Source organism: Branchiostoma lanceolatum, chromosome 13 (assembly GCF_035083965.1).
Source record: "Branchiostoma lanceolatum isolate klBraLanc5 chromosome 13, klBraLanc5.hap2, whole genome shotgun sequence".
NCBI lineage: Eukaryota > Metazoa > Chordata > Leptocardii > Amphioxiformes > Branchiostomatidae > Branchiostoma > Branchiostoma lanceolatum.
In genome coordinates this window covers 18,655,616-18,680,283 of record NC_089734.1, presented here as the reverse complement: position 1 = coordinate 18,680,283, position 24,668 = coordinate 18,655,616, and the positions used below count along the sequence as shown (strand labels likewise).

The 24,668-nt window shown below is 41.5% G+C and overlaps 1 protein-coding gene across 1 annotated transcript in view; it reads left to right on the top strand.

Annotated features, from left to right (window-relative positions):
• Positions 1-24,668, top strand: part of LOC136447936 (pericentrin-like) — a 70,414-nt gene that overhangs the window by 17,221 nt on the left and 28,525 nt on the right. The window contains exons 13-24 of the mRNA XM_066447073.1: positions 745-904; positions 1,466-1,712; positions 4,051-4,130; positions 4,954-5,161; positions 5,593-8,138; positions 9,003-9,154; positions 10,245-10,402; positions 11,930-12,150; positions 16,067-16,229; positions 20,779-20,991; positions 23,465-23,697; positions 24,157-24,348. Coding sequence (XP_066303170.1) covers positions 745-904; positions 1,466-1,712; positions 4,051-4,130; positions 4,954-5,161; positions 5,593-8,138; positions 9,003-9,154; positions 10,245-10,402; positions 11,930-12,150; positions 16,067-16,229; positions 20,779-20,991; positions 23,465-23,697; positions 24,157-24,348 — 4,573 coding nt within the window. The remainder of the gene's footprint in view (positions 1-744; positions 905-1,465; positions 1,713-4,050; positions 4,131-4,953; positions 5,162-5,592; positions 8,139-9,002; positions 9,155-10,244; positions 10,403-11,929; positions 12,151-16,066; positions 16,230-20,778; positions 20,992-23,464; positions 23,698-24,156; positions 24,349-24,668) is intronic.

The window sequence follows — 24,668 nt, the reverse complement described above, 5'->3', positions numbered from 1 at the left end:
AGGCCTAAAAATTATTTTTATTGAGTTTTTTTTGGGCATTTTTAGGCAAAAATTACATTTTGGGCTCCTGTGTCCTGGTACTACAAGCAAATAACCTGAACATGCCTTGAACATGCCCGTACAGGACTCCAACCACAATTATGGTGTACATCACTTCAAAATGCCTCATTTTTGGGATATTTGGGCCTATTTTCAGACCAAAAATGGTCAAAAGTGCTACCCCTGTTCCACGTTCTATCTACTAGTAAGGTTCCGCGCGTTCCATTTGCTGCTGGCGAAAGAATCCGTGTTCTATCTTAGGTTACGCGCGTTCCATTTGCTGCTAGCCAAAGAAGGTGTGTTCTTTTCAGGTTACCTGAGGTCATGTTGCATGAAAACATGCAAGCCTTTGTATGCGGAAGGCTTTTGGCGTCTCGCAGAACTTAGTAGAGAGAATTTTTTTGCAGGGGTGATTTTGGAACAGTCAATTTATGCATGGAGAGGGAGATTGGCAAAGTATGTTGCTCTCGCAAATGTTGCATTTCTACATGTAGTTTATATTTCAATTTGCCCAGGTGTTATTTTGGGACAGCCCACTACTTGCATGAGGAGGAGTATGGGCGAAACATGCTGTATTTGCTCAGGGGCAAATGACGGCCTTTCTAGTTCAAGAATTACTTTTCTCCAATTAATACAGAAACGTAGCATAATTATGATAGTGCTAAGCTCAGACAAGTTGTATCAAAGCCTCCCTCCCCTGTACAGAGAGCGTGAGATAGAGGACCTGAAGCTACAGTACAGCAGGACCCTACAGGCAGTACGGGAGGACCTGGACGTGCGCCACCAGAACGCTTTTGATCTGATGCAGCAGAAGCTGAACTTTGTGCATGAAGAGGAGTTAAAGCAGTTTGCAATGGAGGCAGAGGTACAATTAGTTTACTCTATACACACAATTTCATGTATTTATGTACACTCACTCTCTCCTATAGCTTAGTCAGCCGTAGGGGCATCATAGCGTTCAGTAACAATGTACAACATGATGTATAAACAATGATGCAAACAGAAAGAATAATTCTATGGTGCAGGCCACTCAAAGGACTGTGAAGACCGAGTATGATACATATCCTGAAATATTTTATATATTGATTTAGAAACTTTTATTGCAGACATTAAAAAGTTGGTTTAGTAGGTTGGTGGTAAATAGGTTTGAGTAACCTCTTAAGAGATGAGCAGTGTCTTCAAAACTTAACATTTAACACCTACAAACCAGGGTACATATACTTGATGTAATTCTGCCACCCTGAAAAGATACATCCAAACAGATCTCCAACCAAACGTCCCCTAGTGGAATGCAATCCTGTATATCTAAACTGTGCATCCCTGGGTTGTGCTGCACTAGATATCTCTCAAACCCACTGTTTCAAAGTGACAGATTGATGTAACCTGGCAGATTAATGTTAATGGAGGTTACATGTCTTCTCAACAGGAAACGCTGCAGCAGTGCCTTGAAGCTCAGAAAGTTCAGTCTGATCAGCTCCATGCGGGGGAGATGGAGATCTTGTTAGCCGAGGCCAGACAGGAGAAGGCGCAGACACTGGCTCAGCTGGAGGCCAGCCTGGTCCAGACACACCAGCTGGAGCTGGAACAGCAGGCACAGCAGCTGGAGGCCAAGTGGACAGCACAGGTACAGCAGCTGGAGATGGAGCATCAGCAGCAGCTAAAGGAGCACACAGGTGGGTCACGTGTATTATGTGTGCTTTATGCAATTGTATGCCATACATTGTTACAGGACTCAACCCCAAAAGTGGGTGTTATTTAAAGACCACATTTTAGGCCAAACTAATTTGATTTCTTGGTTAACAGATGTTTTTTAAATTTTAGCACAAGGACATTATTAAAGCAGAAGGCTGGGGTCAAAACTTGCACCTGACCCTATTCACTCCCTGAAACTGTTTGCACCAAAGTACAAACTTTCCTCTGCGATTCTGTTATCATGTTGATTTTCCAATCTAGCATTTTTTTTTAAATTTGTTAACCAAGAAATTAAGATGTTGTAGCCTTATCAATACAAAATCAACCAAATTTGTATCCAGAAACACATTGCAAAATTGTTAAGCCCAACCAATGATTTCCTAACATCCCCCCAGTGGAAGGTTGTCCCGTGGTTTGTCCAGGAGACAATATGTTACACCTGGCTGTAATTTATCGCGAGGGTACTCGGGGGTTATCAGAATATTGATACTACATAATACTACTCTCACCGCTCAAATAAACGTACCGGTACGTTTATTTTTTTTCGCCTAAACATCCGCTCGGTACTTTCTTATTTTAGACGGTACGTTTATTATTTTTTCAAAAGTTGGGATTTTGCTAACCAGAAATCCCTCTAAAATCTAAATTTTGGGTTTTTCTGCTCACATTTCCCCGGTATTTTTGCTAGTAATTCGCTATTTTTCGGCCTAGCGGCGTTGATTTCCCCACCGCTATCACCGGCGGCAGCCTTTGTGAAATCCTTGCGGCACTCATAACATATCGGTCGATCTCGCTATGACGTTACAAAGTTAACGTTGTTATTGGGGGAAAATAAGACCAACACTGACATTTCAAAATACAATTTTCATGTAAATGACTTTGACAAGTCTCTGTTTACATCGTAAACCAAACTTGTGGCACGCTGATCAAAAAACGTGTCGAGTAGTAGACTTGCACAGGGAAGAATTCGATGACCACTATCGGCAGCGCGGCGGAAGAATAATTCGTTCACAGAAGATACATTACACGAAAAAACAACAATTATAACTTAACTTCCCTTGTGAAATGTGTTATGAGGCCGCAAAATCTAAGAACGGCACAAAACGAGCGGTAAACAACAGCATGTTTTGCCATCGAAACATGGCGGCACCATCAGGCGTGGTGACAGTAAAACTAGCAGCATATTGCATAGTGCAGATTACGATCTTTCAAATGATACCGTAAACGGGTGGAAAATGTTATAGTTTGCGGCAACGATAGAAACAGAATTCTATCTATATTTTAGGAGGGTTTGTATTTTAGAATAACCGTAAGATTTTCCAAATTTTGCAGTAAAGGGCCATTTCTATTGTCAACATGTAATCGGTAATTTCTTCGTTTGTGCGGCCTGAGACGCTGTGCTACTTTTACAGTCGAGCTCTGTTCAATATTGTGGGCTTAACCGCGGGAACTCGAAATCCGAGCGTCTCACAAAAACTTTGTTCTCGCCGCTATGGAGCAAAAGTTTATGGACATTGCCCTTTTTTTGGTGTTCATATTTGGGGGGGGGGGGGGGTAATGTCTTTAGAAAATATGATTAGGAACAATTTAGCTATCTGATGATTTTGATTATATGTCAGTAATGATAAAAGATAATGAAATTCATGTACAACCATTTTCCTTGATCACTTGCTGCAAGTTCCAAGTAGAAAATGCATAATATTGTAATTTATACACTGTATCATGTACATTTTCACTTGTTGAATTTGAAGCACTGTGGCCCCCGGTTAGGGGTCATAGCGGGGAACCTATGCCCAAATTTTCAACATTACTATTTTATTTTATCGAAGTGGCAAGCAGATCATCATCATTTGAACAAGCGTGCAGTTATTCTGTTCAATATCCATATACTTAATAGGTATGGTCCTCAGGCATAATTGAATAGATGCAACCTACCTGCTATTATCTTATTTCCCTCGGACAGTCGTGTGGACACAGTTTACCTCGATCGTCAATTTTGAAATTTTCCGGGGGGTGCTTTTATTTCAGGGGGTACTTATATTAGATTTTGAAGATTTTTCCGGGGGTACTTATATTCCAGGGGGTACTTCTATTTGAGAGGTGAGAGTACTACTGTCTAGTCCAAGTTCAATGTCAAGTTGCCAGTACAATTATGTTTTTGGATTCAGAACGTTTTCCTCTGATTCACCTTTGAACAGTAACTGTTGATATTAGTTTGTTTGTGTGACTGTCAAGAAAACCTTTTTCTAGTAATTGTGTGGAGCATACATTGTGTGTGACATGACATTTTCTCTAATTTTCTTATATACATGTACATAGTTTATACAGAGGAGACCTCAAAGCAGCTCCTGGACAGGCTGAAGAAGCAGCTGACATCAGAGCATCAGGCCAGCATCCAGGTACATGTACCTCCAGTCACACTGCTCCCTGTACTTCAGAGGAGATTTGCTGTTTGGCAGAGATATGTACAGGGAATGTTCCTGCAACTCATTTATACTGGTAGCAGGTCTACAGTTGAGCTCCTGGTTCCAACAAGTTGGTAACTGGGAGACCAAGGTTCAATCCTGGGTCAGGACGTCTCGGTTGGGGCTGCACTTGTCTTTCGGAAGGTACATAAAATGGGGGCCAGTGTGTTGGAGGAGGTGCCTCATGCAAGGAGAAGGGCTGGACACTGTGAAAAAATACCCTTTACCAAGTGTAAAAGATCCCAATTTATACTCTCTCTCTATCTCTCCATCCAATTTAACGTCTTTTGTTCCCCATCATCTGGGGGTTAGACGTGCTTGCACATTGATGGGGAAGCCCCAGAACTCCTCATCAAGTGCAAGTCCTTTTTTGTAGCAAGAGTTTTTACGGCTGGATGCCCTTCCTAATGCCAACCCAAACCCTACTGCTGGGCTTAGGACATGGGAAATGTGTGAAAAGTGCCTTTCCCAAGGGGTGCATGTCCGGACATGTCTGGGTACTCCACTGGGGATTGAACCTGGGTCTTATTGGTTCATAGCCGGATGCTCTGCCACTGTGCTACACAGACGCCATACTAAAAACAGATATTGTGACCTTTATTCCGATTTATTCACCATTTACCCAAATGTTACTTAGAGAATTGTATCTAAGTAGACATCATTATATTCTGTTGAGTAAAATTACAAACACATGTAGGTGGCCCTAGTTTTCTTCATTGGTGTTAAAATAGTTTTCTCCCCTGTACACCTTTGGCAGAAAGCAACAGAAGAGTTGGACAGGCTTGCGTTGGACAAGCTGGCATCTCTCCGACAGGACATGGAAGTGAGGCACCAGGAGGAGTTAAGGGCCAAGGAGAGTGATGCTCTTCAGGAGAAGGAGAGACTCCAGCAGGCCAAGGATGAACATCAGTCAGCTATGGAGGGGGTGCTGAGGCAGCAGGAGATTCTGCTCGAACAAACAGAAGGTAAAGTTGGCTATTCCACAGTCATGTCAGTAGTATCCCACAGTCATGTCAGTAGTATGTAGTATTCCACAGTCATGTACCGGTAGAAAACATCTTTTAGTTCTTCATGTTTCCACACTTAAATGTTTTTATGGGCTTTGTTCTTTTCATATGGAATTATTATATACACATTTTTCGCATTAAAACTAAATCTGAACACTAAGGAAAGAATATTGAATATACATGTACACATTAATACCGATTTCATTAAGTGGATATGAAAGTTAAAACAATGCATAGAAAAAAGTTGACCATAAGTTATATTCCAATTACCATCTACAAAGTTTAGATTTCATGAAAAATCTTGGGTGATTATTAACCATAAAATCTTGAATTGAAATTTTAGAGCATTTTTCTTCAATATTGATTTTGGCTTTCCATGTATGTTCCAGTGATGAGGAAGAAGTTGGAGCTACAGCACCAGCAGGAGCTGATGAAGCTGCATGCTGACATCCAGACCGAGTACGCTGAGCTGGTGCAGGTCAGGACAGAGCTGCTGCAGTGGCAGGAACAGATCACCCAGCAGCACAGTCAGGAGATCCAGCAGATTAACACAGACCACCGGGAAGAACTCACCAAACTACAGAAGGACTCGGCCAACCTGGAGGCACAGCTGCAGCGCACGCACCTGGAGGAGATGGAGCAGATGAGGGCGTACTTCGAGAAAAGGTGTCGGGAACAGGAGGAAGACTTCGCTCTGGAAATCTCAAAGGTTAAGAAGCATTACGAAGAAACGGCTGTAGAGGTAGAGGTGGAGGAGAGCAACGCTTACAGAATGCCTTCGTCAGCCTACACTTTGACTACGCTGTTGTCTGACGACAGTTCCCCATGTCCCTCTCCGACATCCCTGGTTCAGCCAGAAGTAGACCTGATACAGTACAGGAAGGAAGTCGAGGACGAACTAGAAGAACACTACAATGATCTCATGGAAAAGACTCGTTCTGACATGTCAGTGACACACCAGCAGGAAATAACAAGATTGCAAGAAGAAATGGAGAGGAAGGCAGAAACTGATTTGGAAAATCTGAGAATCCAGTTAACCGACCAATATAAGAAGGAAGTTGAGGAGCTTCAGGAAGCACATTTAAAGGAGATGGATGAAATTAAGGAGAAATTGATAGAAGAGCATAGGCAGGAGACAGTTCGACTGAGAATGGATTGTGCTTTAGAAGCTGCCAAACAGTCAGAGCAGGATATGGAGGAACTACAGAAGGAACTAGAGATGAAACACCAAGAGGCGCAAGAGTGCCTAGAACGAGATCTGGAGGAAAAATATGTCGCTGAAATGAAGTCCCAGAAGGCAGCTTTCGCTCAGGAGCTGGCCAAAGATCGGGAACTCGGGCTGGAGCAACAACAGACCGAGCACGAAGAGGCACTGGCCAGAGCTCAGAAACATATCGAAAATGAAATAGTCAGAATTAACCTGGAGAAAGACGCAGAGTTGGAAGTCTGGAAAGGTAAACTTCAGAAGGACATTAAAAGATTGGAGCAGGAGAAAAATGTATTGATAGAGGATAAGGAGAAGTCTGTCAAGGAGGTTGAAGAATTCTGCAAAAGCCGACACGAGCAGGTTTTGGCTGAGGTTGTTGTCAGACATACTATCGAGGTGGCAGACCTGAGAACTCAGCTTGAAGATGCTCAACAAAAGCTGAAGGATGGAGCTGACGCTTTGGACCTTCTTGAACAGCAACACCAAAGAGAAATCGCAGACGTAAAGAAAACATTACGGGAAGAATTTGATGTTTTAACTACAGATCTAAAAAAGCAGCATCATGATAACATAAATGAGTTAACACAAAAACAACAGACAGAGCTAACACGACTTCAAGAAGACCAAGAACAGGCCATGGCACATCTTAGGGATCTGCAGGAAAAGGAAGTTGCAGAGATAAGAATGAAACATGAGGCTGACATAGAGGATTTGAAATCAAGTGTTTCAGAAGATACTTCAGCACAGCGCATGCTTGATTTAGAGAAGCTTACAAGAGAAATGGATGAAAAACACAAATTGGAGATAGACAGAATCAACACTCAGCTAAAGGAGCAACATGCTGCTGAGATTGCAATGTTGGAAGGGCAAATCAAGGAGAGGGATGTCGACCAACAGAGGGCAGTAACAGACCTCCAAGCCATGCACGAGGCGGAACTGGCTTCCCTTAAACAGGATCATCTCGCTCATGTATCCTCAGAAGTAGACAAGGTCAGAGAGGAGCTAAACGTAGCTCATAGACAGCAGTTAGAAACCGCCCAACTCGACTTGGAGCAGAATTATAAAGACAACCTTCAGCAACTTCAAGAGGAATTTAAAGAACTGGCACAGTCTCACGAAAAGGAGTTGGAGGACTTGAAACAGAGATATGAAGAAGACATGAGAAACCAGCTGGAGACGCTCGGAGATGAGGCCGAGAAACAGAAGGAAGACAAGATAACAAAGTTGAGAGGAATTCTGCAGAAGGACATGGATACCTTGAAGACAGAACTTAAGACAGCTGAGGAGCATCATGAAGGAGACAAAGCTCGCATAAAGTCTCACTTTCAACAAGAATTGGACAAGATGCGCAATGAACTGGACAATAAGACTTCAGAAAATCAGACTCTTAATGACCAGCTGGAGTCCATGAAACATAGGTGCACTGAACTGGAGGAAGGGTTACAAAAAGAGAGGGATGAGAACTTAGCCTTGCGGGACACATCAGAGAGGGTGAAAGAAGTACGTGAAACAGAGTTAGAGGAGAAGTTTAGAGACATCTTGAGTGAAGCTGACAAGGAAAAGGATAGATTACAAGGAGAAGTTGAGGAAGAGCAGCGGAGGAGACAGGAACTGAGACAGGAGTTTGATGCTGCAGTCGGTGATTTTTCAGCAGAGTTGGAGGACCTGAAAGCTGAGAAGGAAGCTCAGAACAAGAAACTCCAAGAGCAGGAAATGTTGGTTGCACAGGTTGGTGTTATCTTCATACTAATTAGGCCACACCAATTTAACTTCTTGGTTAACAGATTTTTTTTTAAATTTTAGCACATTAGGACATCATTAAAAAAGAAGGCTGGGGTGAAAACTTGCACCTGACCCTGTTCACTCCCTGAAACTGTGTGCACCAAAGTTTCCTCTGAGATTCTGTTTTCATGTTGCTTTTCCAATCTAGCATTTTTTTTAAAAATCTGTTAACCAAGAAATTAAATTGGTGTGGCCTTAGCTACTGTTGTAAATAAGTAGAAAATTTAGCGTTAACAAACAATGAAATTGGCATACATGTATTACACATGTTTCCAGAGTATGAAAAGTATGCCCATTTAACTAATATTAGTACCTGATGTCATGCCTTTCTTAGATTACTACCGGTAGTAGCCAAAGGTGAGTGACTTGGGCAAAGGCCAATTCCCCTATTTTATCATGCAATCCTCTACTACATGGTGTCTTCAAAGTGGTTATAACACCAATATCACTAACAGTTCTTGATTACAGTGAACTATGGTATTATTCAATGCAAAATTTACAACCTTCTGATATTATGGAACATTTAACATATCATATATCAAATCTAAGTAAGTTCTTGTCAATGGTTCCTGCTGCCAGGTAATCAAGTTAATTTCCACCTATGATGTCATAGTAAACACAGTATCCAGTTCAGAACCTGGCGCAACAATGTTCTGTTTAGAAGCAAACAGAGCAAACAGATAGATGTGATGAGTGTATTATATGGTTTGAGCTGATCAGTTGATCTTATGGCAGAAGATTTGGTACAAGTATAATATACATATGCCTAATATACATGTACCTAACGATGTGTTACGACCACTGAAACAGGTGCAAGAGGAAAAGAGCAAGATAGAGAGGCGGTTAGAGGAGCAGATCGCCAGGTACGAGATGACGATGAACCGACGGGAGAGGGAGAATGAAGAGGGAGAGAACCTGCTGAAGATGCTGAGGTCCGACCTGGACAGGTTACAGGAGGAGAGGTACGTGTACATATGTATGTATCAGATACACAGTTTGAACATTGATTATCGTATTATATGTAGTGATCATGATGCTACTGGTAGTATTCAAACTTCAGCTTTGTCACTCACTCACTCACACTCACACACACGCACACACACACTCTCAAACACACAGACATACAATGTATGCAATCATACATTCTCACACATACACATACACAGATACAGCCACGCACACACACACACACACACTCTCACACACATACACAATTAGTGGTGTGGATCGGTCCGGCCGGACCGGTTCCGGACTTGTAAAACGTTCAGGTTCAAGTCCAAAAAACCTAAACGTCTGGAAACAAGTCCGGACTTGAAAAAAAATTCTCTCACTCATACACTCCTTTTTGTTTTAAACCATCTTAAACCTTCCTTAAATCGTGAAATTTGCACTAGAAAAATATTAAAACATTGCTGTTTTTGTGTTTATAACTGAACTTTTGTGTTAATTACTGACTGTATATAATTCCGTATATAAAGTTTTCAAATTACATGTTAAATATCTGCCAATATGCAATTTTACATGTAACACGAAAAAATATTCCAAAATTATTGTTCAGGTCCGGACTTTCAAGTCCGGACCTGAACCTAAACCTCTGGACTCGAGTCTGAACCTAAACCTAAACTCGGGTTTAGATCCACACCACTATGCACAATCATTCATTCTCACACATGCCCAGATACAGACACGCACACACACATACACACACACACACATACTCTCTCACACACATACACAATCATACATTCTCACACATGCACAGATACAGACACACACACACACATGCACACATACACACACACACACACACACACACACACACACACACACTCTTTCAAACACATACACAATCGTACACTCTCACACATACACATACACAGATACAGGCACACACACATGAAGACCTGAAAAAGTACACTGAAAAAAGACCCCCCCCCCCTACATTCAAATTGAAATTATTTATCATAATTTCATATTATTATTAGGTTATGTGTGTGAGGTAATGTGAAAGATTGTTCTGTATGTTGATGTTTCGTGTATCGACATTACCAGGGATGCAGTGCAGAAGGCGAATGACCATCTCTTGAAGACCCTGTCTGATGTGACGCAGACAAACATGTCGTTAGAGGAGAGAGTTAGCGAGCATTTGGAGAGGCTTACCAGGGACCGGCATGGACCAGCTGACCAACCGCCACCTCACGGGAGTGAAGGTAGAAACCAGCATTTTGATTATCCAAGCTGTACATTAAAGGAGTACTAATCTCCAGAAGGAAATGTTATTTTCAAATAGATTATGTATGGATAAATAGATAATCAGCCAACTTTTTTGCAGAATTCCACTTGTGGGGATTTACGTGATATGTTTCGTAAAACAATATGATACTCACTAACCCCATGCAGACCATACCCATGCATCCCTATACCTACTTGACAAATCCTTCATCGTGAATATTTTCGGCTAAAAGCCAGGGTGATAAGAACACTAAGAAGGCCAATTGATGTCAAAGAACACATAGCAAGACAAGTTTGTCTTGTTTTGGCGCACCAAGGACAGAACCATTCTTTACTTTGTTCTACAGACTACACATTCAGTACCAAGGACGGAATCATTTCTTACACTGTTCTACAGACAACACATTTAGTACCAAGAACAGAACCATTCTTAACACTGTTCTACAGACTACACATTCAGTACCAAGGACAGAACCATTCTCTACACTGTTCTACAGACCACACATTCAGTACCAAGGACAGAACCATTCTCTACACTGTTCTACAGACCACACATTCAGTACCAAGGACAGAACCATTCTTTACACTTCTACAGACTACACATTCAGTACCAAGGACAGAACCATTCTTTACACTTCTAGAGACTATACATTCAGTACCAAGGAGAGAACCATTCTTTACACTGTTCTACAAACGGTACATTCAGTAACATGAACAGAACCATTCTTTACACTGTTCTACAGACCACACATTTAGTACCAAGAACAGAACCATTCTTTAGACTGTTCTACAGACTACACATTTAGTACCAAGAACAGAACCATTCTTTACACTGTTCTACAGACTACACACTTAGTAACAAGAACAGAACCATTCTTTACACTGTTCTACAGACTACACATTTAGTACCAAGAACAGAACCATTCTTTACACTGTTCTACAGACTACACATTCAGAACCAAGGACAGAACCATTCTTAACACTGTTCTACAGACTACACATTCAGTACCAAGGGCAGAACAATTCTTTACACTTCTACAGACTACACATTCAGTACCAAGGACAGATCCATTCTTTACTTTGTTCTACAGACTACACATTCAGTACCGAGAAGAGAATCATTCTTTACACTGTTCTACAAACTGTACATTCAGCAACAAGGACAGACGCATTTCTTACACTGTTGTGCAGACAACACATTTAGTATCAAGGAGAGAACCATTCTCTACACCGTTCTACAGATTGCACATTCAGTACCAAGGATAAAATCATTCCTTACACTGTTGTAGAGACTACACATTCAGCACCAAGGACAGTTCCATTCTGACACTACCTCTGTTCCTCAGGAAGCCTTAGAACCTTTAAACTTACAATTCTATAAAACTCCACACTGGAACCCCCCCCTTCCACACCACCTCCCTGCTTGGTCATATCGCTTCCTCTCAGTGCAGTTTATTCCTAGAAAACCCTGTGATTGGTGATAACTGAGCCTGTTTGTGCTGCAGGGGCTGGAGGCAGACAGGACCTGAGCCAGGCGAGCGACCTGCTGACCGACCTGTCCTCCATGACTGACGAGGGGCTGGACATCTCCCACCAGCTGGCCGACAGCATGTTTGTGGGCCCAGATCTGGACCAGGAGGGAGAGTTAACGGTACACAACACGGCCAGCAGTCTGCAGGAGGCGGTTACCAGGCTACTGGACCTGCTACAGCTCACAACACAACAGGTAAGGGTAGCAGTGCAGCTCTCATCAAGTATATACATTGTATCATAATAATACAATTTATGTCATACCTGGGCCTGATACGGGTGTTCCAGACCGTGTGTTTAGTTTAGTTTATTCAGAAAAGCAGTCAGCTCGCAGTCGGTATAAAAACAAACTGAATATCGCTGATTTTACAACTTGTGAATACAGAAATATATGTACAAACATTAATAAACAATTACAATACATGCCACCGAAACACCTAAAACAAAGTTGTACGTAATGCCTTACAGAGAACGCCGAAAGTAAGGACAGGAATGCCATACACACTAAGTGACATTAAGATGATTCGTTATACAAGCGGATGGCCTGGTGTAGAAATGACCTTCTCAGTCTCTGTGTCCTGGCAGCTGGCACAGTAAGTGCAGTGCCGTTTCTAAGAGTCCTCCCAGTGACCGTAGACCTGGCCGGCGGCACCAGGTCATGGAGGGGGTGACCCTCGTCCAGCATGTCCCTCAGTAGCTTCACTGCCGCAACCTCTCGCCGTTCCTTCAGCGTCGGCAGAGGAGGCACCTCTCGTCTTCCCCCCAGTGAGACGATACGGAGTGCTCTCCGTTGTACTCTTTCGATTTGTCTCTCCTGCTCCTTACTACACCCTACTAGTAGTACGTGCCCATATTCGAGCACAGGTCTGATAAGTGTGACGTACACCTGGACCAAATCCACGACACTAGTGCCCTGTTTAGTAAGGAGCCTAAGATAATGAAGCCTACGAGAGGCCTTCGTGACCATGGATGTCACTTGGTTATTAAACGTCAAGTACCTATCCAGTATAAATCCCAAACCCTTGGCTTGTTCAACCCATGGCACCTGTTGTCCCCCTAAGATAATCTCTGGTGGGACAGGAACTGATCTGTTAAAACATATTTGCATTAGCTGACTTTTGCCTCCATTTAAAATCATCTTGTTGTCGCTAGCCCATACATCCAGCTGAGTCGCTTCCTCCTCCACTGCCCTGTCGCTGTTTGCCACAGCCACATGGAGAGATCGCGACAAGCTGACGTCGTCAGCATAGCCAACATTTAGTGTGGAACTATACACTGGTGACCTAGTGCTCATAAAGAGCAAAAATAAGTAGGGTGAAAGAACACCCCCCTGTGGGACTCCTGATGTTAAAGTGTGCCAGGTGCTGAACTTGCCATGGGTCACGACTCTTTGCTGTCTATGTTTGAGATAGTTGTGTATCCATGCCAGCATATGTGGACTCACTTGTAGATTGTTAACACACATCAGCAGCAGGGCGTGATCTACCCTATCAAAAGCTTTGCTCATATCTGCAAAAAGTGCCCTTACGAGTGTTGGCTTTTTGGAGTCAAGAGCAGATAACCAGGTTTGTACCAAACGCACCAATGCTAATGTGGTTGACGAGCCTTTCATGTAGGCATACTGACCGTTTGCAATTCTCAGGTATGACTAATGTTGTATCTAGAACATCTTTCTCAGTACAGTAGGTACAGAACAATTAAAGGCATCCAGCCTTACAGTATGCATAAGGCAGCAATAACTATCCGTAACACATGAGGTTCTAGAGTTGTATCATACGGACTTCCATGGAATATTTCGAATGCATTTCGAGCTCGCCAGTTGCGCCACCGTCGAAAATCAGAATACCGGATTCGGAGGTTGGAATAATGTTGTTACAGTTTTTCGTTCGAGGAAACAAAACTCCCTCAACTTCTGTTACATTCCTCATTGAAATGTGTGTTTTCTCGGATGGGTATGACATAAATAAAACACTACACGATGTATTCCGCATCACCCTTGGTCCCAGCCCTCCCGCGGGTCGGATCCTACCCGCGGTGGGGCTGGCACCTTAGGTGATACGGAATACCCCATGTTGTATTCTATATGTATATGATACATTAATGATAATTTATTGGTGTGAGGTTTTTCTGTGTTATTGCTGCCTTATGCATACTGTAAGGCTGGATGCCTTTAATTGTTCTGTACCTACTGTACTGAGAAAGATGTTCTAGATACAACATTAGTCATACCTGAGAATTGCAAACTTGAAAGACCAAAGTGTTCAGAACACCAAAAACCTTAAAAAAACATCATTTGAATATGCTTACATGTAGGTCAACAACTTTTCCAACTTTTAAACATTTGACCACATCATAAGAGGACTGTACTGACTGTCACGGAAAAATGCAACAAGTATGACCCCGTTCACACTCATTTTTTTCAATCGCGATTGAAGTATAATCGCGATTGTTCGATCCGATCGCGATTGAACGCAAAGAAACTTTTGCGTTCACACTGCTTTTCGCCAAGTGGATTAAAGTACGCCGTGATCCGACCGCGATTGAAGCACGAGGTCAAAGGTTCGGCGTCGCTTGCTACAAAATGGCGGGAGTCCCCCAACTCTTGATGATTTGTATCTCTGAAGAATATTCTGTAGCCGTGGAAGGGAACGCAATCGGTGGGCTATGATCGCGAGAAGGCGTGAACGACGAAGGCTTTTGTATATTGGCCTCGCTGTAGTACGGGAAATGAACGCGACAAGTGCTGTAGACAGGACAATCTGGGAGCGTGAATGAAGCGACGATTGGTGGGAAAACATTGTACTTGGTACATTACTTATGTGATAAGTTGCGACCCTAGCCTTGAACCGGCCGAAATCCCCGCGGATCGCGATGGAATGAATCGTAGTTGCGTTCACACTCAAAATTTGATAGGATTGGATTGGATCCGATCGCGATTAATCCAATCAAACTACCTCCGGAGGTAGTTACAATCCAATCGCGATTGGATCGTTTTGGATCGTTCCAATCGCGATTGGGAGCGTTCACACTGAAAAAATCAATCGCGATCGGATCGATTCAATCGCGATTATACTTCAATCGCGATTGAAAAAAATGAGTGTGAAGGGGGTCTAAAGGTCAACCAGCATTATATGTTAATGAGCAGCGTTAAACAATGGCAATGTGTTTACAAGATCTGGATAACTGGTATTTCACACAATATTGCCCTCCCTATACATGTCATTGTGTAACTGTTAGTCTCCCTGATATGTTTTAGAATGCCATCAGATGTAATTGTATTACCTTACCTTGACATGTAGTGCTGATTTGGTATGTTGTTTTTCTACACTTGCATGTTATTTCTCTGAATAGACTTATAGCATGTGGATGTACCGACTGATAATTATCTAATACCAGCCCAGAAAAGGACAAGAAACAGTCATGCCTTTAAGTTATCAACCAAGGATTGATGTGTTCAAAAATTCGTATTTCCCGAGAACCATAGTAGAATGGAACTCGTTGTCATCAGATGTTGTAGGAACACCTTCACTAAATAGCTTCAAAGAACGATTGCAGTCAGATGTGCAAAAGTTAGGTGTGACAGGCCGTTCAGTGAAATATAACCAGCTGCTGCTGCGCCGCGTGCCTGCGAAGCTGGTGTGTTACGCCGAAGGGCGGTTATACCGGCTATACAGATACAGATACAGCATTAGAAACTGGTGTACTACAATCACTTAATATGTATTTACAAAAGTCAGTGAATGAAAGCTAAGACAGACGTCATGATTTCATTTGGCTTCTCTAAATACATATTATTAGTGATTGCAACGATGAAAAAAATGATTTCTATTTTAGATAGTCTATGTAGTGAAATAACATTCAAATGTAATGACTTTTGCCATGGAGCGAAAAGATTTCTGCCTGGTGATGAAATGGCTGTACCAAACTGACAATGTAGCATAACGACCAGTTTTCATTTAGACAGGCTTTCTTCCATGATGGCCAAATACTCTCAGGCTAGTTATCTTGTCCATTACTCCATTGTCAGTTCTACAATCAGTGGTCCATCATTATGTAGTGTAGTTCAGGCAGGTGATAGGTAATAACAGAAGTACTGATAACTCTCCTTTCAGCTAAATGAATCCAGAACCGCCCACACAGACATCCTGAACGTGTCAGAACAGAGCCGGGTGGCAACTCAGCAGATGCTGGTCGACCAGCAGCAGCTGCAGGAACAGCTGCAGGCTGAGGTGGAGTCCAGGCAGGTGCTACAGCTGGAGCTGGACCAGGCAAGAGGTAGGGGAGAAATCAGGTCCAGACAAAGATTAAGGACTGATTTGTTGTACAAAATGTGGCCAAGGAGGTTTAAAGCCCTGGTGACAAAGAATGTTTTTCCGGTTACGGTCCTAAAAAATATGTCCTTTGGTAGGAATTCAATTTTCTTTTCAAGTTTAGGCCAAAGTGATCCAACAAAATACAGTTTACAACTGTAAAACTAAAATGCATCAGGATACTTTAAGTATTTTCCTCTTTTAATCATACATAGTTTACTATTAATATGCAGAATCTCAGCATAAAGGGGACCTAGGTTTGGTGGGTCTTTTTAGATCATTTTTTTCATCGAAACTGAAATGAGGAGAACATCTTGAAAAACCATTCTAGGTTTTCATCACTCAGATGTCAGATTGAAAATTTCATGTCCCTTGCAGCGGTCACATCAAGATTGCATTCAAGATCCCAATCAGAGTTTGTGAATTTAAAGATATTCCCTTAAAACTTTAAAAGACAGAGATTTTCACAGTCATGCCAAATTTCATGTCATTTAGCTAAAAAATGACAAAGTTGAATCCATTCAATGAAATACATGTAGCAGGAGAAGGAGAAGAAACGTCAGGAAAAAATTTATATTTCCCTCCTCGACCTGTGGTATGGAATAATGTCATATATTTTCCTCCTTTATCTGTGGTATGGAGTGAAAGATACAAACAGTATATTTCCCTCCCATTCCTGTTATATGGAGTGAAATATGAAAGCAATATGTTTTTCCATACCTGTGGTATGGAGTGAAATATCATAATTATGATTTCCTCTTGTAAATATATCTCCCTCCCATTCCTGTGATATGAAGTAACTTTCCAGCCAAACAATGTTCAAAAGAAAGTCGCATGCATGCATGCATGTATAGGGCCCAGAGTGAAAGGTTTTTGTTCCTTAAGGTCTCATTCATGAGTTTTTTTTTGCCCCATAGGCTTACATCTTATAATACGTGTTTTACATGGGTGCGGTTGTAATGAAGATATAAAAAATGTGCCAATGTTATTCATTCTTTGTTGAGAACATTTACCCTAGATCATGTGAAAAAAATGCCAACGTTTTCACTTACTACATACAATGATCTCTTTTTATAGCAATTACAAACTGCACTTAGCTACACCCCAAAAAAGGCACTTTCCAGCTGTAATCGTTTGACCGCATCACGCACGATACCCGGCGGTGTACGTCCGACCTCGCACGCGGCTGCCGAACTTTGCCTGCTAATTTCTTCAGATACAAACAAGCTTTCATCAGTTTGACGCTTGAGATCAGTTGGGCTGGCTAAAAGGGAATTTCCCACCGATATAAACACACGTTCATGCAGCCGTTAATTTTTTGGCCACGGATTATTTTAGGGTACCCACTCGGAGTAATAAATGAATGAGACCTTAAGGCCAGGACCAATATTGTTTATGTACCCACTACTAGAATCAGAAATAGACCATTCCTGTTCGAACACCATAAGCCTGGCCCCTGTTCTGTATCAAAGTTTTAACACTTCTGTCAAAAACACTAAATAGCACTATAGTAGGACAGAAATGGCCGCCGCCACTAAGTTGTTAGATATACCGACTGACTTTTTTAAAGCTTTTTTTGAGCCCTGAAATCCTCTTAAAGCGGGCCAAAGAAAAAAGGCTATGCCTTCTTTGTTAAAAAGTCTATGCCTTCTTTTGTTTAAGGCTACATTGGACCATTGATTTGAGTTGTTTGAGTAGGGGGCGGATATAGTGCAGTACATGTAAGAGTGTAATGATTTTGGTCAATGCGGAAGTGGGAGGTGCCTACCATTACCTTGTTGGTAGTGACACATTGGACCTTCAAGTTAGAAAGTTCCCATATGGCATGACAAGTTTGTGTACAGGATTATGTAAGCAAGATTAGGCACCTGACAAAAAAAGACATGTTCTATAGACCATTTCAACTCGAGTTGTCGGGACAAACAAAATGATGCATAGTTACCTGTATTTGGGAACACCCACCTACTTGTAGGTGATTGTTCAGTTGTCCAATGTATGTTAATGATTGACCTACAACACACTTTGACCTGTTGGTAACAATGTAATGTAGCTCCAGCGTAGCAGGTGTGTAGGAGGGTCGTCAAGCTCTGTTTGGTAAAACTCACAAGAATTTAGCGTGCCTGTTTGTTCCTTCTGTTTGGTAGGTTTGTAGTCTTAGTTACATGTATTTGCAGACCAGTGCAAGCAATTGTTTGAACAGTGGTTCATCCTGAAGTTCTGTATGGATTTTTTCTCAATGTATTTTGTTGCCAACATGCACAATGAACAATATGTAGCTAACTGTAGAGGATGATTTTGTGCATATTCCAGTCAAAATGTGAGTAGGGGTCCTTCCTGGTGTGAGTGGATCAAATAGATCTGTCTGCATATGCAGCTTGTACTCTTCAGTACAAACCTGGTGTGTTACGCCATAAGGCGGTTGACCGGGTGTGTAAGACAAACAAACATGCAAACAAACGAGCGTCCGTCCTCTCACTTTCACAGAGGCAAGCTCTGTGTCCAGCGCAAAGGTTCGAGAATCTAGTGGGCCCTTGAGAGCATGCTCCCTGGAAAACTTTGAACTGCTTAACCCTCCAGTTCTCTCTAGAATTTCATGGTTCAAATGATTTACAAAATAATGCAAGGCTTTGTCTTAGTTTTGTGGAGGTTTTGTGGTACTGTTGACAATGTGATGAGAATATATTGAAGTTTTGAAATTTTGCCTGTTTGGTGGTAAAGAGCAAAGCTCTGTTCAGGGATGAAACAGATGCTGGGGAGATTCTAGTGCTCTGCAGTTGACCTACATGTACAATAATATTGTACATGGATGTACAAGATCAAGTATGGTGCTGTATGCCTCTTATCCATGGCATTTCAGATCATGCATTGTCATATATTTCAGTATGAATCTTTTTGTAAGAAGCCTTTCCAATCAACTTTTATTTTCAAATAACATGACTTTTTTTAAAATTTGGTCTATTGCTGGGGTACTTTTGAGCTGATTTTTTGCCTCACATTGAATGTGATCATTCATGGTTGGTTGGGACCAGAGAGTATGCCAGCTGATAATGTTAGAATAGAAACTTGAGTGGTGGCAAGACTCTTGCTCCAGCTTGGCAAGCAAGAAACTGCTGAAAATGTAGTAATGATTTCAACAAAGTTCATTCCCTATTCATCTAAATTCATGAATTATATGAAATCTTACATCAGTTAGCAGGCTGCAGTGTCGTTGTATCCTGCTAGGGTCATGTCATTAGGGCTAGAAACCCTCCCCGTAAAAATATTAATCCGCTACACCTATAAGCTGCTAGGCACTACAACAAGGTGAATAACAACAGGGGCATGCATTATTGTTATTATGTAAGTTAACTTTTTGATTGATTTATTTGATCATTTAATCAATCTAACTAATTGACAAATAGTTTTGATAGATGTCTGATTCCATCACAATGATAAAATGTGACCACATTGTACATGTACTTTTGTAAGTGGCATGTTCAGGCCTTTAGTAGAGTATTTTGTAAGACTGGTCGACCTGCTGTCGAGCTGGTACTTCGGGTGATGCGGAAAATGCTGTATTCTATATTTAATTTAATGGGATTTTTACCTGGTAATGTAGAACTGCAATTACATGACATTGTATTTTATAGTCAATAATCTTTGATTATAATAGTCTTTATTGTATATTCCTGCCCAGATGGGCTAAATGCAGAGATGACCACATGTGGTCTAGAGGATACAAATCGTAAAACATTAAAGAAATGCCACATTCTAACATTACAGAGTAGAAAACAAACATGACTATGGACTATTCTTAATCTAACGCCTAATTATTTCTTCTCTCTTTTTGAAACACTTGGAAACATAGCTACACTACATACTTTGTCAGTTATATGCTCATTCGTACATGACATCAGGTAAATGAACGTGTCCTGCTTTGTCATTTTTGTACATTTCTTGTCTAGTTCTATTGTCTTAAACAGCGATTTCCACCTTAGGCACCTTTGGTGATAAAAGTAATCCAACTCCTGCAACTGTACAAGGGTATACAAGGGTATAAGGGTATCATAATAAAGGTTTAAGGGTATCATGATAAAGGTATAAGGGAATCATAATAAAGGTATAAGGGTATCGTGATAAAGGTATAAGGGTATCATAATAAAGGTATAAGGGTATCATTATAAAGGTATAAGGGTATCATGATAAAGGAAATAAAGGATAATTCAGAAACGTTTCAGCATCACCCAAATTCTAAGCTACGAAAAAAACGGCTCTGTTTTTAAGGGGACTCAGTCCAGACAATGGTTGTGAAAAAATTACACCCAAACTTTTAATGAAGAATTTCCTCCTGAACTGTCAATCATAATAATGTCTTTCTTTCAGGGTTGTCTGAGGGGCTTAAAACAGAATGAAACATTACAAGAGGAGCTTCTAATGTGTTATATCTCTTTCTTTCAGGGTTGTCTGAGGGGCTTAAAACAGAGAATGAAACATTACAAGAGGAGCTTCTAATGTGTTATATCTCTTTCTTTCAGGGTTGTCTGAGGGGCTTAAAACAGAGAATGAAACATTACAAGAGGAGCTTCACATCAAAGAGAAACAGCAGGTAGAGATGGCGGAGGAGATCGAGGGAATGAGAGAGCAGCTGGAGGAGATGGAGACAGATCGGGAGAGGCTGCAGGAGGAGCAGGACCTGCTGGAGAGACAGAAACTGGTCCTGTCTGAGAAGGCATCCAGTGGGGAGCTAGGTAGGGGCTTACTTAAGTCACACAATATGAACCACAGAATTCTTAAAGGGAGGCTAAACTTAAAATTGAAAGGTCTGCTATACTTTGCTAAATATAACCCAAAGTCAAGTCCTCACTTGTTTTACATTAAGCCTTCCATAGTTAGGCCACACCAACTTAATCTTATGGATGACATCCGCGCGCGCATTGATTTTCGCCTGTTGTAAAAAAAAAAAAAAAAAAAAGATCACCTCCTCCAAGGCTGCACGGAACTCCGGAACTTGCCGAATTACATTGCCACAAAAGGCTAGCATTGTGCCGGCTTATCGGAAAACTGGGGCGGATTTGAGGATTGGTATGCCATCGATGTTGGTTAGGGGGGTTTTGCGTTTGCACAGTTGTACGAGAGGTTCGCGGCGGCCAGCGAGTATCGCCCAGACAATTTCAAACACGACCTATCCAGAGTGGCTCTCACACGTTTCTTTTGCAATAATGCGAGGCATGGGAGAGGAATTGAGGGATAGGCAGAGGTCTCACAGTGAGATTTGTGAGCGTAAACCATGGAATGCTTAATATGAAGTTCAATGCCATGTATGTTGAAACTGGATGTATATGAGTATTCTCATCACAGTCATATATCATCCACAGTCCTTGGAGCCAAATACCTTCTAATAGTATACTTCTTTGGTCGTTCTTGTCAATATATTAAAAATCAATCACTTGCACTGAGTCTGCTATGATGAACAAGACAACCTACATGTACCTCCTGCAAATAAACTGTGTTCTGTTGTTCAATTCGCAATACCAGCTTTGTACTAGTACTAGTAGCCCTGTGGTTTAGCAGAATTTTTTTTTTATTTGCTGGATTTTTCTTTTTTTCGCCCGCGCGCATTAGTTTTGGGGTCTCCAGAGGATGTCATCCATAAAATCAAGTTGGTGTGGCCTTAAGGGTTCTCCCATCATTTGTAACTTGGGCCGTTCTGACGGCTACTCGCCTGATGATTGAATTATGTCTGACGTCAGGTCTCGGCATTTCCCATTCAGTATAAACAGGAATTTGGGATCTGGCTTTCATGAGGAGTTAAATGAATTTTCCGAATTCAAAGCTCACTATCTCCTTGATTCCCTCGAATTCCTTGGAAAATTCCTCTAAATCCATCCTCAGGAAAGCCAGATTGAAAAGCCCTATTCGCTTTGGTATGGAAATGCCGAGACCTCAGACGTAACACATTGTGGCCTTACAATTGATTAATTCAATCATCAGGCGAGTAGCCGTCAGAACTGCCCAAGTTACAAATGACGGGAGAGCCCTGAACTATGGCGGGCTTATTTAAAACAAGTCTTAACTTTGGGTCTATTTAAGTTTAGTAGACTTTTCAATTTTAAGTTTTGCCAGAGTCCCTTTAAGGGAAAGCTCCACCATTTCAAAATCCTAGTTCTCAGATTTTTGCAGAACATAGATGAAGTGAGCAAGTTGAATAAAATTGTACTTTACAACTAAACAAGGAATAAATTTGTTGCATTGATTTTAATTTTAGGCGAGAGAAATTTAACTCACTGGAGGAAGTAGATTTTAAGCACCTAATTGTGTTACAAGAAGCATTATAACCCTGTTACTAATACATGTTTGGGGCCAAAGGACTAATTCAGCAGCAAAATGATAAGTGCTAATAAAAAGATAAAGCATCTAATTTGCTATTCTCATGTTTATGTTCTATGTGGCTGGCATTCTTTCATTCCACCTCCTTCCTTGGCAACTAACACCTTGGACGGTCCCCTAAGGTGAAAGAGGTGTGTTTGCTCCCTCCTTTTATTTTTTTATGGTTTTCAGTTTGACGTCAAGGATTAAAAAAGCCTTTAATTTTCCTAAATTGTCCTTCCTGCCATTAATCTAACCTTTATTACGACATACACATTCAAATAATTTGTTTATGTTCATCTTGTTTTTTTGTTATTTTGCCTTGTTCAAAGCTACTAATCTGCAGAAATATAGACTGATTTTTTCACAGTATTAATGATTATGCACTAGAAATACTGTAACAGTAACTACAGCGTGTATACCTGCTTGTTCCAGGTAGTTTCATATTATGTCTCAGATCTACATGTAGAAATGTGAAGTTAAACTAGAATAGTAAAATGTTATATTGTTACCAATTGTCCGTCCTTAGTTTCATGTTACATGTACTTGCAATTAGCCTATGGGCAAGAACTTGCAATAAACTTATAAACTTACATATTATACGTTTGGGACCACATTGCAAACACCATATGTACCTAATAGTACAATCCCCATGTACTATATGATAGTGTGTAAGTACTTTACGTTTTGGACTACATCTGTTAGCAGCGACACCTATAGCTGCAGTGCGTAATAGAACCAGTCAGAATTGGCCTTGAATAAACCGCTTAGTCGTATACAAGAGACTTTGTTATCCAATGACTTACCAACCTAATAAAACTATTCACGGATATGAAATATGACACTGTTCCTCAGGGTTTCTCCAAGAGATTGAGAGTCTGAAGCAGGAGAAACAGCAGCTGGAGGAACAGCTGCATGCGGAGCGCCAGCGTTCTGAGCTGCAGCTGCACAGTCTGGAGACAGCGCTGGAGGACCAGGGCAGGCGGACTCAGGAGCTGCAGGACAGCTCGGCGGGACAGGTGGAGGAGCTCAGGAAACAGGTCGCAGCTCTGGACAAACAGATCAAGTCAAACAAGCAGTTCATGGAGGTTTGTTTTATTATGAATATTAACGTAATGAATAACGTAGCGTATGAATAACGCATTCAGCTGATCCATTGCATTCGAGGTGCGTGATGTGCAGTGAGCAACACTTTTTCAAGCTGCAAATAGATGCATAAACTAATGCATTGCGCATTCTGAGCATATTCCAAACGCAATGCATGTAGTACTACGCATCTATCATATCAAGCCCACACTACATGTGTGTTTGTGTGTACATGTGTTTCCTCTGTATTTGCCTATTTAGCCACACCCTGTTTTAAGAGAAGTCTGCTTACATGTTTGTATTGCTACATCTTTCCCTAGTTAATACGCTTAATTTTGCTGACATAATGTGATAGGTACAATGTAAAAGTAACAGCTGCTATATAGTTGCGAGTGGCTGAGCCATTGTCTTATATAAGGTAAATGTACCCAATTTGAATTATTGCCTTCTTTATATATTAGGTACAAGCCCATGAGCGAGAACAGGAGAGAGAAGATTTTCAGAAGGAGATATCTGAGCTGCAGGCGGAGTTACACAGTAAAGGTGTGGTGCGGAACGTGGAGGAACGGCTGACTACAGAAGTGCAGCAGCTGGAGGAACAGCTGCAGGAGAAGACAGACGCACACAGCCAGAGTGTGCTGAAGATAAAGCAGGTGAGGGACATAGGGGATGTACAATTTAGCTCAACTGGTAGCAGCCTCACAGTTGAGCTCCTGGTTCCAATTGGTTGGTAACTGGGAGACACCAATTCAATCCCGGGAAGAGCATCTTGGTTGGGCTGCACCTGTCTTTTGAAAGGGATGTAAAATGGGGGTCCCTTGTTCGAGGAGGAGAATCGAGCATGTTTAACTTTAAGGAGAAGGGCTAGCAAGGGCTAGTAAAATGTTAGATGAATGAAGGATAGTGTAAGAGTGGGGTTCAAGCACCACCAACTGACCAGTCTATAACTGGTCCGGAGCTTTTAGCCTAGTTG